The following is a 12,500-nucleotide window of genomic DNA, read 5'->3' as shown; positions in this document are numbered from 1 at the left end:
CATGCGGAAGTGACAAACATGCATGGTTCATGGTATAAATTGTTTCCGTGGGGGGGATACTCACCCATATGCAATTGCGCAAGATGAGGTAATAAATATTCCTCCGTTGAACACAACTTTTGGTCCAATCTTGTGCAACTGTGAGGAAGAGGGCAGATGAACATCGGTTTAAGTTACTGCAGCTTGCTTTAGGCAGCATCGACCGACACGTGACTCGCTGCGCTTATGCCTCATATTACAGATGTGTGCCAAATTCTGTGAAAGGACCAGAATTTAATGGATATTTTAGAGGACAGTTTACTGTGAACTAAATACATGCATCCAGTCTAACTCAGACGAAACACATCAAAGTTTCTCATTATTGCTCATGCTTCCAGGGAAATGCAAGTAGTGGCATGAGTTATAAGGATATGGCTGCAACTGCGCTCCGTACTTACATATCTCCCGAGCAGAGGACAAACGATAAACTTCGTTAGCTCGAACGTGCCGAATATCAGGCCGTACTCGCTGGCGGTGGCACCTTTCTTTGCCGCCTGGGAATATAGTGTTCGAAATCGATGCGTCCCATGACCGTTTTGTATAGCCATGACCAAGGGCTCAAAAATAATCATGGGTATAGGCTGTTGCAGACAAATGACTAGCACACGACTGAGTGGGTGAGGGGTGAGGAAAGCATCCGTCCGAGTGTTAGGAAAAACTTCCGAATTATACCAGTCAGGTCACCAAGTTTCAGTCTGGATTGCCTCCAATTAGTTCATCGAACGGCTTGACTTTATGTCCTTTTAGATCAATCATTCTATTTGTATTCACAACAACTCATCATGAAATGTCACGAGAGGGCAGCCTGTCAGAATCGGACCCGAATGATGGGTTACACCGCTTAGCTTTTGTTGTGCAGCGGTCGGTAAAACTGGCACATTGCCAAACCGACGACTTCTGTGTCATGTAAACCAAGTCAACAGAAGAAATTATTTAAAAAAACATAATGAGGTGAGCTGACTTTGGCACCTTGCTGTCTCGGCATCGCGATTTGATTATGAAGCTCAAGAGCATGGTCGTTTCAGCTGTGTTCCGTTCGTTCGTCCGTAATGTTACGAGACCCTATCAATATTTGATTGACCTTGAAAGTGTTTTGTGTGATCTGTGAGTTTATCAGTGATGAGACAGGTGTTAGCCCATTGATTTCCGCGTCATATTAGCTCCAACCATCAATAAGCGTCCAAATTTTCCGATACCTTCACTGAGAAGTTAGAGCCTCAGATGCCGAGGGTCAGAAGAGCTTCTGTATATGCAATCACAAGCTCTCGAGGAGCAGAATACCGTAGACGTGGTAGGGCGTAGCATTGAACCAAGGCCCTTCTCCGACTATTGCCGATCGGCCTGCTTGCTGCAGCACAGGCTTTCCTTCCAAGTCTGGCTGAATTGGCGCAAACACGTGCTGTTTCATGAGGCGCACAGCTGCACAGCTTAAGTTTTACGGCAAGCGTCTCCCCAGATCGTCTCACTGCATGTTTATCTTTTTCCATGACGTTTTCACGTGCGCTTCGTCGCCATAGCACCGTCTTGCCGGATCGCAAGACAGTTTTCCCCTCACGTCGGAATCTCCCCTCACCCCCCCCCCCCCCGAAATGTTCGAACGCTAATGCAGGAAATCGAGCCCTCGAATTTTATAACTGACGATGGAAGCTCTACGCTGATGACGTAACGTAAGTGAGTTGATAATGTTGAAATGAGAATCTTTGCATACCCTTCGCATGCGAACGGTAGAATGCGTCGCAACAGCTCGGTTCGCTCCATGGACCAACTCACTGAAAAACTGTTTCGACTATGTTTCGGCTGTGGGAGCCGCCTCCGCCTTTGCAGGCTGCACCGGATTCCGGCCTGCATCAGCAGACACCGCGCATGCATGTGACACAATAACGGGCGCGCTGCACGTCCAATCTGCAGGACGGGGAGCGCCTCTCAGCACGGGTAACGGCACCTCGCTCGGGAAGAGGGGCGCCTGCAGAGAGAGGCAGACGGCCGACCAGAAGTCCACCAGGCCGAACGTGAGCAGCGTCACCCACTGGCGGCGGGTCATTGGACGCGCGCTCGCGGCCGGCCCCGGCTCCATGATCCGATTGGCGGCGACGCCTGCGGGCATGGCCACACATGCAAAGAGGTGCGGCCGCTCGCCCGACACAGCCATCGCGGGCGTGTGGGGACGTTGGCAAAACTGGTGCCGTCTAGTGCTGCTAAACTCCTCTGCTTACGTGGCTCAGCACGGGCCGTTCATTTATATGATCGTACTGCCGTTGAGTCAGAAGGCGGACATAGTTATCTGCAGGAACTGCGCCTCCGTTTGTCGAGCACCTGGATCTATTTATACATCCATGACGTGTTCACACGTAGCTATATGCTCATAACAGGGTCCAAAGAGCTGTCAGTTACGCAAATCTTGCTTGAAATAGGTCCATTGCGATAGTTCCCCATAGAAAAATTGCTGACCGTGTCTGACCATCAGCACTCATGAGATGTGCATTTCGCAACTGCTATGCACAAAAACATCTAACATGGCAGATATTTGTACCTTAACTTTTTGAAGCTTAGTACAACTGGTGATTAAATGTGTGGCTTGTTCGTTAAATCACTGAAATGTAGAAGCCATAGACGATTCCGTGCTTTGTCAAAGTTACGTCCAACACCCAACGGCATTTTGAAAAGCACAAACTAAAACAAAAAAGTGCTCAAGTCCTACGTGTGCGCACTTGTGAGATTCTGACGGATCATAAGCTGTATGCGTCTCAGCAAATACCGGACCTGTTCATACTGCGGCCTGTGGAGTGCTGGTCTTAAACTGCGGTGATGTTTTTGTTTGCCAACAGGGTGCATCTTGCCTGTGATGCATGCGTGCAGGATCCTCAAACATTGCACACTTGACATCATACCTAAGCCTTGCTAAATTACGCTAGTCTGTGAAATATGTTGCGGTTGAAGCACTCCATGAGGGTGACGCGCAACAAATGAAGAAGTTGAAGATAGGCAAATAACACTGGATGAAAGCTAAGTTCAATTCGTAAAACTAAAATGCTTTCCCGTCTTGAGGCTATGTAGCTATTCAGTATCATTAAAGTGAGCTTCAATGCAACCACGGTAGTGGTCAGCTAAAGTACTCGTCTTCATCGCATTGGACTCGGCTGCGGAGGCGCAACTGTAGTCTTATTGACTGTTACAGGAAAGCGGCAAGCGTGGCGCAGATACCCGCTGCCGAGATCCATTTTGGCGGCGGAATGTGGCCATTCTTGCGCGATCTGTGCGATTCGTGATGGCCGATCACCATACCAGGGCCGTGATGCGCAGGGAGGCTCTCTGAGCCCGCACCAAGCCACTGCCGATGTGATCCAGTGCCACCTGGTGGCAGCAACGGGGCCCCAGTTACGACGGCCTCGTTCGCAATGGCGCTGCTCTCCTCCACGCCCAGGGTCTCAGATCTGAATCCCCCCGCCCCCGAAAAAACAGAAAGTGCAATCTGTAGCTGTTGCCTTCTCGCAGCAGATCGTATATGGACCTAATAGTCACGGAAAGCTTGATGTAAGCACCACTTATTAACGCTAGCGTTTTGTGTGCATCGAAGCTCACAATGCCATCAGACCAGAGCAAAATATTAACCTGCATGAGTAATGTCTACCACTATCCGCTTTTGCTTGGTGAAGGAAGCCCGTAAGCCCTTAATTGCTGTTGTGGCATGTGGTCCAGAGAAGCTTCAGACGGGACGTTCAGCAGTGATCAAAATTTAAAGATCTGCGAAAGAACTTTACGTACTGTTATGCTTATAGCACGGAAAACGGCCAAACCCCGGACACAGCAAGTGAAAACGTCGCCGGCATAATGCCTGTGGGCGACATTTCAGTCCTCGTAAAAGGGCATCTGGAAACACCAGCTGTTGAGATTAAGTGAATGTCCCAGATGGTGCGTAAATTTCTCAAAATACACGATCTAATTCATCTGAGTGTTTCGCTCTCTCCTATCGGACAATGCTAAGTGGCCATCCCGGCCCGCGCCTTACCTCTCCGGATGAGCAGCCCGACTGCCTCTGCCGCCCCTCGGTCCACGCGCAAGCCGGACGTTCTATGTAAACAATCCTGTGATGGCATGGCGGGAGAAAGACGTCGCACGGCTGGTGACACCGCGGCTGCACGGCTACCGTTCTTCTCAAAGCGGTCGAGGCAGCGCATAAGATCGTGACCTGAGTGGGTCAGAGTCTATGATTGTGCCCTAAGTGGTTCGATGATGCTCTTCCGATGTGGTGTCCAGTTATTGTCGGCCTGCATTATCATGGCCAGGCCAAGATATCGAGACCAAAGTTTAAACAGAATGTATAGTTATTGGCAACGCAGAGGCCTTCGAGTGCGCCATGCCAGGACAAAGACGTAATGGAGCTACTCGATTTTGGTCTTCTTAACTTTCCCGTCTTGCGCTTTGGATGAAAAAAAGCCCATCTTCACTTCTCTTTGGCCAAAGCCAAAAGGTCGAGGCTTAACAGGCTGTACCAAATAGATCCGAGATGATCGTGTAAAATGTGTTTTAAATTGATCCTGGAAGATCCTTTCAGAACGCAAAGCAGCGATCATACTTCTGTAAGACGATTAGGCACGAATCAATATGAATCTTAGAGCACCCTCTGGCAAAACTAGGGTTTCCATTTTTGATACCGAAAGATTTGAAGTCCAAGACTTCAGATGTAGGCCTTGGAATCCATTTCTATGATTTGTACAGTTGCGCGAGAATTCACGCAGATTTGGACACGAAAGGCTCTTATTAAAGCCATGCTTTGCCATTCAATCATAGAGATAATGGGGTATGTAGCATTTCTCATGCCGGGGGGAAGAGGTGGATAGAGCGTAACGGAAGCATGCAACGCAGGGAGGTGATTTTTGGCAGTGTTATGTTACGCTCAGATGTAAACGCACCGCGTAAAAAATGATTGAAATAAAAATTATAAAGTTACACCATTGGCTCCCTCTCATGACGGCAGCCTCCCACGCCCTTACAGAACTGCGAAGTGGTGCTGAAATCTATTGGTGAGGCTTGAAGGCTGAAGGTAAAATATTTATTTTTTGTGTTTCTGTGGCTGTTAATCTGACCTGGACTTGCTGTAACTGTTGATTTGACCAGAGGACAGAATAACCCACCGCCCGCCGCCTGATGCCATTTGCAGCGGCCAACGCCGTTCTGTTTCACGGAAGCTGCAACCCGCACTATCACTGTCCCTTCTCCTAAAATTGCGGGTGCGCATGTTCAAACCTTTTGATCTAATTTGTTTCAATAATCGATTCTACAAAAGCATGAACGTTTTCAGGCAAACATAGGATGGCATTGTAAGTTATTGAACTCATTTCAACCTACTTTCTTCAACAATAATGAGATTCTGTATTTCCTTGCGGGCAGAGGGTCCCTTGCGTAGAACACTAGGGGCACATTACTGCTCCCGGTCCAGGGCTGGGCGGCCATCCGCCTCATCGCGGAGTGTCTCCAGCTGTCATTCTGGCGACACATTCTGGCGGGATCCCCTGGGCGATCCGGAGGCCCTTAGAGGGATATAGCACATCGCATTGTTCCCCTCCCTGACGCGGGAGGCCTGCTGACCCGTGCTGTTGACCCCAGATCAAAACAGGGCGCAACTTGGACGCAACTACATCTCTGAGTCTTGTTCCCCGACTTTTTGAAATGTTCCTTCTCCTTTAGAATGTCCCAATGATAAATTTGCATCCTGAATTAGAGGGGTAAATGCAAGGTTTTGCCAAAGCTGTAGGGTCGCTGCCCCACCCCACCCAGGTTCTTTTGTCATTGTATCCACTCACATACCAGCGATTTGAGAACAGCGTTATGCAACGTCTATCACCTTACGCGCATGCCTTTCATCAGGGGCGCGGCCAATATTTTCTTGACGGGGCGAGATGGTGCTCGTCAAGAACGCATCACGCTGATTTTTCACTTTCTGTCAAAAGCCATCTAAAACGATAAAAACAAACCAAACAATACACCCTAAGAGAGGGAAGGCAGTCACCTTCGCCTTGGCTACGCCGCTTGTTTCCGTCTCTTCCGCCCGGTGCCTGTTGGAAGCCGTCGATTAGTCACTTTACGTTTTCTAACCATTGTTCAACGTCGTTCCCCGGCTACAGACTGATGACACCTGGCGACCCCCACAATCCTGGTTATACCGCATTAAGCGTAGCGTTCCAAACAGGAACCAATCCGCTTGACACCAGCATAAGCGAGAGGTGGGAAGCAAAGACGGTATGTGCTTGCCATTGGAGAAACCATAAGTATCCAGTTTGGAGCTTTTAAACACTTTTAAGAGGCTTAGGCATGATTTGCGACCGCCTCTTGGCGTAATGTTCCTCCGTCAATACCCCTTCCCATATTACACGTGGGTTACACTACGTCAAAACCCTCCTCCACATCCGTGAGTAGCGTAACATACGAACGTAACACACGGATGGCCCCTTAACTCGTTTTTGGGATCCAATGTTCAGTCGTTCTGTGAACCCAGTTTTCTGATCATTAAAATTTTTGGAATCCGTTTGCTTTTTCATGTGAGTCTGAATGATACTCAACCAATTTTATATCCATTTCTAGGAACGAATGGAACAGACAATCTGTTAGTGGACCAGCGCTAAGTGCAACTTTTGTATATGGTCGTTTGGTTTCTTTCCTTGGCGCGATCTTGGCAATATTTTGTCCCACTTGCGGTGTTATTGTACCATTCTAGACCGTGCCGTGGCTCCCGCGTGGTGCTATGAGCCTGGATTGCATGGGAGCACCGTGGCCCGACCGTCGTTGTGCGTGGTATTCTGTGTGTAGGCATTAGAGTCGAATACATTTCTGATTTATTGGTACCTTTGGACAATTTGGACAGTTCAGGTCGTGCTGAACTGTTTCCTGTAAAATAGCAGTGCTGTTCAGAATGTTTGCAGCATGCATGCTCCGTGTGCATGCTAAAATTTAACTAAAAGGCACCTGTTGTACTCGGTAGTAGGTAGGTGGGTAGATTCAATTACTTCGTACTTACCTACTTGCTTGCCTTTTTGACTACGCCTTATGAGCTTTGGTAGGCCTGAAATGGGCACAAGCTATCATTACCTGCAATGATACCTGAAAAACTCCTGTCTGGGAAAATGTGTGCACTTGCTTGGTTTGACCACTTCATTGACTGAAATGGTGTTGTCTGCATTGTTATTGTTGTAATGTTTGTGGTTACAGTGCAAAGTTGAACATCCAGGAAGATGATATTGATATTACCGTGATGAATCTTGCCATAAGGCATGCCGCTGGGGCTATTAAAGGAATGTACTGTTATGCCTAGCACTTGGCTTTGAATGTGTTAGTTACCTATGTGTTTTGACAGGAGTTGGGCCATTGACTGAAGACATTAATATGGCATCACTTCTGCCAATTCAAAAGGAACTCTCAGGTAAGCTCTAAAATATGCTGCACAGCACATTTGCCCTCTGGCATGCTAGGCAACAAGAAGTATTTTTCAGGTAGTGAACCAGCTCAGGCTTATCTTATCAAACTGTTGGTCATTCAATGATGGTTGCATTTGTGATGATGTCTTCCATCACAGAAATGTTTTATTATTGACAATGAATAAGTTAAAATTAACTCCTAAATGGTTACATTAATATTTATCTACTGCATTTTCCCTGTAAGCAGGACACGGGTCAAGCACAATCATGAGAGCACACAGGCACACAAGCATGATAACCCAATGTCTTAATTCCAGCCTGGTTTCCCAGATAGACTGTGTATTTGGCCCTGGGGTAGGATTTATGTTTATTCCATGCATTTTGTTTTCACTTCATGCATGTTTCTGTCACTCACCTACTTTCATGTCAAGAATGTATAGAGGACTCAGGGGATGGCGACAGATCTTCAGCTGAAATTTGAAGAACTATGTCATTTTGAGGGGCATTTGCATGCCAGTCATTCAATTCTCAAATGCATTAATTTAAAATGCATACTGTTAGTTTGTATCCCTGGAAGATGCAAAAGTTGTTCTTGTTTCTATGACATATTTGTGTCCTCTTAAAAAAAATAATGAGCTAATACTGACAATTTTATTGGGCAGCTCATTGCAATGATGTGCTACTCTTTTGTTGATAAATTGTAAAATGCAGGTGCATTTACGTTTGCCAAAAATGATATTCTAACCAACTATTTGTTTGCCAGATGCATCTCAGGAGAAAGGCTTTCAGTCATTTTTCCGGAAGCTCCCAGAGGTAAGGGCTTTAATACTTGGTGCAAACAACATTCATAGGTCCTTTGTGATTGCTCTTGCATGTAGGAATACACTACATTGAATATATTCACCCTATATGCAAACTTTTAAGCACTGGTATGCATTGCTGTGTGATATTTGATGTTCCTACATAACTCAGCATCCAGTCAAAACCATTGCTTCTAAAACTTTCCTCACAAAGGCACTATTGGCGCTATTTGTTCCAGAAACCGTCGACGACGATACGCCTGTTCGACCGTAATGACTTTTACACAGTGCACGGCGAGGACGCGCATGTGGCGGCGCGACGCGTGTTCAAGACGGCCTCCGTCATCCGACAGTTCCGCGAGGGTAATGCACCGACCACCGCCGCCTGTTCACCAGTGTTCCTCCGTCTGGGTCAGCGTTGACTGAGTGCTAGAGTGGTGTGCCGGATCTGGCCAAACTGTAGCTGGGATGTGCGCTCAGTGTACCGACATCGAGTAATCGCCTAAAGTCAGGCTGGTCTATATTCTCCAGTCGTTTTCATGCCATCCGTGTCACTGCCACACCCTGTCAGCGGTTGGTGACACTCGTTTAACGCTGGCAGGGGAGCACAAGCTGGACTATGTGACGCTCAGCAAGTTGAACTTCGAGAGCTTCGTGCGCGAGCTGCTACTGGTGCTGCGCTACCGCGTGGAGGTGTACCGCTGCCAGGGCAGCAACATCAAGACCAGCAGTGACTGGAAGCTGGAGTTCCAGGTTGCTACCTCGTACCAGATGGATTTGTGGTCAACGTTGCATACCATCCTTTCTTTAGATGTGTTTCCACAGCAGTGACCGCCTATCCAGGAAAGTGTAGCCAACTAATGTATATTTTTTGGGCTTGTTTTCAGTGTTCTGCACCGGGGCTTATTGGAGATCACCTTCACTATAGCTGTGAATGTGGCGAACCCGATCGTTACCGTGATACATTCAGCGCCGTCCCTCGCGTGGCGACACGCACCTCCGCCCGTGGCTTGCGTCGGGCTGAGTGCCGCGGCCGGCTGCGCGCAGGGCTCGCCGGGCAACCTGACCCAGTTCGAGGAGCTGCTGTTCGGCGCCGGCGGCATGCAGGAGAGCAGCGGCGTGTTAGCCGTCAGGGTGACTCAGCAGGACGGTGGGACGGTGAGAGAGAGCCGAGAGAGAGGCCGAGAGTACGGCCCGCTGCGGTGCCCTTAGAGTGGGCCGGCGAGGCGACGGTGGGACAGAATTGCTGGTCCCGGGATCGATGAAGGAAGCTGTGGACTGGAGAATATATTTGTACTTGACAGGTGGCAAAGGGGCGGAGTATTCCGTAATGTCCATGTGGTTAGCAGAACCATCTGATCACGCCACAACCATGTTTATAAGGTTTATCTACATTAGTTTGAACGGACATTTGGAATGTTCGATAGGCTGTCTGTCCACATTGCCAATTCTGCAGGATGCTTATATTATATATGTAATGCATATGTATGAGATGGCATCTGATGGCAACAAACAACAGCAACCAACCAGCCACACTCACTTGCGGACCAAGGAAAACGGCTCGCATTCGACAGTGGCAGTATCGAACGTGCCGATCAGCAGACGGCGAACGCTGCCCGCGCAGACACCAGCATTTCTGTACAGACACTAACCCTGTGCCATGCCATCCGTCTACAGACGGTGGGTGCCGCTCTGGGCGACGCCACGCTGCAGCAGTTCCTGGTGGCCGAGTTCGCCGACAGCGCCTCTCTGTCAAACCTGGAGGCCCTTCTCGTCCAGCTGGGGCCGAAGGAGTGCCTCGTTTCTGCCGGAGACCCGGCTGCCGACGCCGTCAAACAGGTCCGCGGGCACGGCCGTCACCCTGGCAGCCTGGGCCCACACTCGGTCCCAGCCCGGCCTGATGCGACCAGTGCTATGTACCTTTTCGATATCTCGGTCACCTGAGTATGTTCTACGGCCAGCGGACAGTGTCTGTGGTGCGATGATAATCACGGCATCAGCAGGCCAGCTGAGCGCGCGACATCACGACTCGAGCCCGAACAGGCCTGTCCCTGAGCGCGAGGGCAGCAGAGCTCAGAGGGCTGTCACCATTACCAGATGATGGAGCGCAGTGGGGTGCTGCTGACGGAGCTGAAGCGGGCCGACTTCACCTCCCGTGACGTGGTGCCCGACCTCAGCCGCCTTCTCAAGTTCGGCAAGGGCCGCCAGGCCGGACGCGGCCCTGCTGCCGGAGACGGGCCGCCCGCTGGCCATGGCCGCCACCGCCGCGCTCATCAAGTACCTGCAGGTGCGGCGGTCAGGGGGGCGGGGGGATGATGCCCGTGGGTGGGACCGCGCGGTGCGCGCTGGCTGGTGCGTGGATGCAGAGGTTTCTCGGGAGGGGCCGGCGAATTGCTGGAGGAAAGGTGCGCTTGCTGCGCCTCTGCGGCCGCTGAGTCCTCAGTTTTACTAGTGTGGCTGCTTCCTGCTCCGCTGATAGCGTCTTTCGCCGCGACAACTGCATGTGAATATCATTAGCAATGTGTCTTGTGATCGTTTACATGAGAGCTGTTCACAAAAGACAGTGTCAGTCGAGCACCATGCGGATATGTGGCTATCGCCAACTTGTTCTACTTCATACATATTTGGTTCGATATCCTTCCGTGGCGTTAAGTTACAGCGATTCTGATCGCGTCGTTGCTGCGTTGCCCGGCCCTTAAATCGCGCTTGTTCTGCCCGCAGCTACTGGCTGACGAACAAAACATGGGCCAGTTCAGTCTGAGCACGTTTGACCTGACCCAGTACATGCGGCTGGACTCGGCGGCCGTCGAGGCCTTCAACCTGCTGCCGACGTCACAGGTACGGCCGGGCTGCGCCGGAGGAAGGCGGGGCCGGGGTGCGAAGCCGAGCTTGCGCTGAGCTCGTACGTCCGTGGCAGTAGGCTCTGCTTTCACGGAAACCCTCGATACGAGCCCAGCTGGCCATGGCACACCTTACCACCGGTGTGGATGATCACTGCTGGGGGATGGGGCTAGGTGCTTTTGAAGTCGTCCGTTGTTTGGTTTACCAGTGCCTTTTGTGCGATGCATCACCGAACCCTGCGGCGAATCACGGAATGTCCATCCAGCGTTGTAAATATACGCGGGATGACCTCGTTGTTAGTGTTCAGTCTTTGATCTACGCGTTTTGGATCATTATCGGCGCAAATCCAGTGTGGACGGTGTGGTTGGGGACACACGCGCGAGCCTAAGCTGGCTTGTTTCTTAGTGTGTGAAAGAATTGGGAGCATGCTGACCATGGTTGCAGTGTGCATGCATCACATTTTCCATGAGATTAGTTTTTCCTTCATGAAATGTCATACTGCTAATCAGCGGCTACACTCGTGTCTTATGCTAATGCGGATGTGTCAAGCATGTGTTGCACCCATTGACGAGGCACGCTCCGCCTGGATTCCTTTCCCCTGCACGTCTGAGGCAGACCCATGACTGAGATACGTGTGCCGTGTGTACATGGTTCGGAGCTGTCCAATGGTACTGGCGCCGCATGATTCGGAGCTGTCCAATGGTACTGGCGCCGCATGATTCGGAGCTGTCCGATGGTACTGGTGCCACCTGGTTCGGAGCTGTCCAATGGTACTGGCGCCACCTGATTCGAAGCTGTCCGATGGTACTGGCGCCGCATGATTCGGAACTGTCCGATGGTACTGGCGCCGCCTGATTCGAAGCCGTCCAATGGTACTGGTGCTGCCTGATTGGAAGCCGTCCGATGGCACTGGTGCTGCCTGATTGGAAGCCGTCCGATAGGCACTGGTGTTGGCTGATTAGGAGCGGTCCGATGGTACCGACGCCGCCTAACCGGCCTGCCCCGCCCTCCCCGTCCCGCCCCGCCAGGACACGGCCGCCTCACACAGTCTTCTGGGCTTGCTCAACCGCTGCCGCACACCGCAGGGCTCCCGGCTGTTGGCTCAGTGGATCAAGCAGCCACTGGTGGACGTCAAGCGCATAGGTGAGCCCCAGCCGGCCGTCACCAGCCACCTCCCTGCTCCACTGGCTCGCCCGAGACGGGAGCCTTGAAGGGGGGGGGGGGGGTCGTGCTGACCTACGGCTGTCTCAGTGTTGGCCGCACGTCTCGAGCTGGCGCTGACCAGATGGTTGTGGCCCCCAGTTAGGCCGCGCTGGCTAATGCGTGTGTGCTGCGCGTTGTTGTCACCAGTCTCATACAGCGTGCATTTAGTCACAAATGCAGTGACGCCGCCTACACCGCTCGGCCCAGG

The 12,500-nt window shown here is 50.9% G+C and overlaps 2 protein-coding genes across 2 annotated transcripts in view; one reads left to right on the top strand and one right to left on the bottom strand.

Moving 5' to 3' along the window:
• Positions 1-2,188, bottom strand: part of LOC119099784 (MFS-type transporter SLC18B1-like) — a 10,302-nt gene extending 8,114 nt beyond the window's left edge. The window contains exons 1-3 of the mRNA XM_037222854.1: positions 1,982-2,188; positions 438-533; positions 65-138 (exon numbers count right to left, since the gene is read on the bottom strand). Of these exons, the coding sequence (XP_037078749.1) occupies positions 65-138; positions 438-533; positions 1,982-2,188 (377 nt within the window). The remainder of the gene's footprint in view (positions 1-64; positions 139-437; positions 534-1,981) is intronic.
• A 4,648-nt stretch (positions 2,189-6,836) lies between these two features.
• The window catches only part of LOC119100826 (DNA mismatch repair protein Msh2-like), a gene marked incomplete in the record, with an annotated part of 14,045 nt that continues 8,381 nt past the window's right edge, over positions 6,837-12,500 (top strand). The window contains 10 exon segments of the mRNA XM_037223976.1: positions 6,837-7,022; positions 7,388-7,453; positions 8,212-8,261; positions 8,488-8,611; positions 8,850-9,001; positions 9,296-9,406; positions 9,926-10,087; positions 10,346-10,459; positions 10,461-10,535; positions 10,970-11,079. Coding sequence (XP_037079871.1) covers positions 7,417-7,453; positions 8,212-8,261; positions 8,488-8,611; positions 8,850-9,001; positions 9,296-9,406; positions 9,926-10,087; positions 10,346-10,459; positions 10,461-10,535; positions 10,970-11,079 — 935 coding nt within the window.

The sequence above is a fragment of the Pollicipes pollicipes genome, unplaced genomic scaffold, assembly GCF_011947565.3.
Source record: "Pollicipes pollicipes isolate AB1234 unplaced genomic scaffold, Ppol_2.1 Scaffold_4881;HRSCAF=5763_pilon_pilon_pilon, whole genome shotgun sequence".
NCBI lineage: Eukaryota > Metazoa > Arthropoda > Thecostraca > Pollicipedomorpha > Pollicipedidae > Pollicipes > Pollicipes pollicipes.
This window is presented reverse-complemented; position numbering and strand designations above follow the sequence as displayed.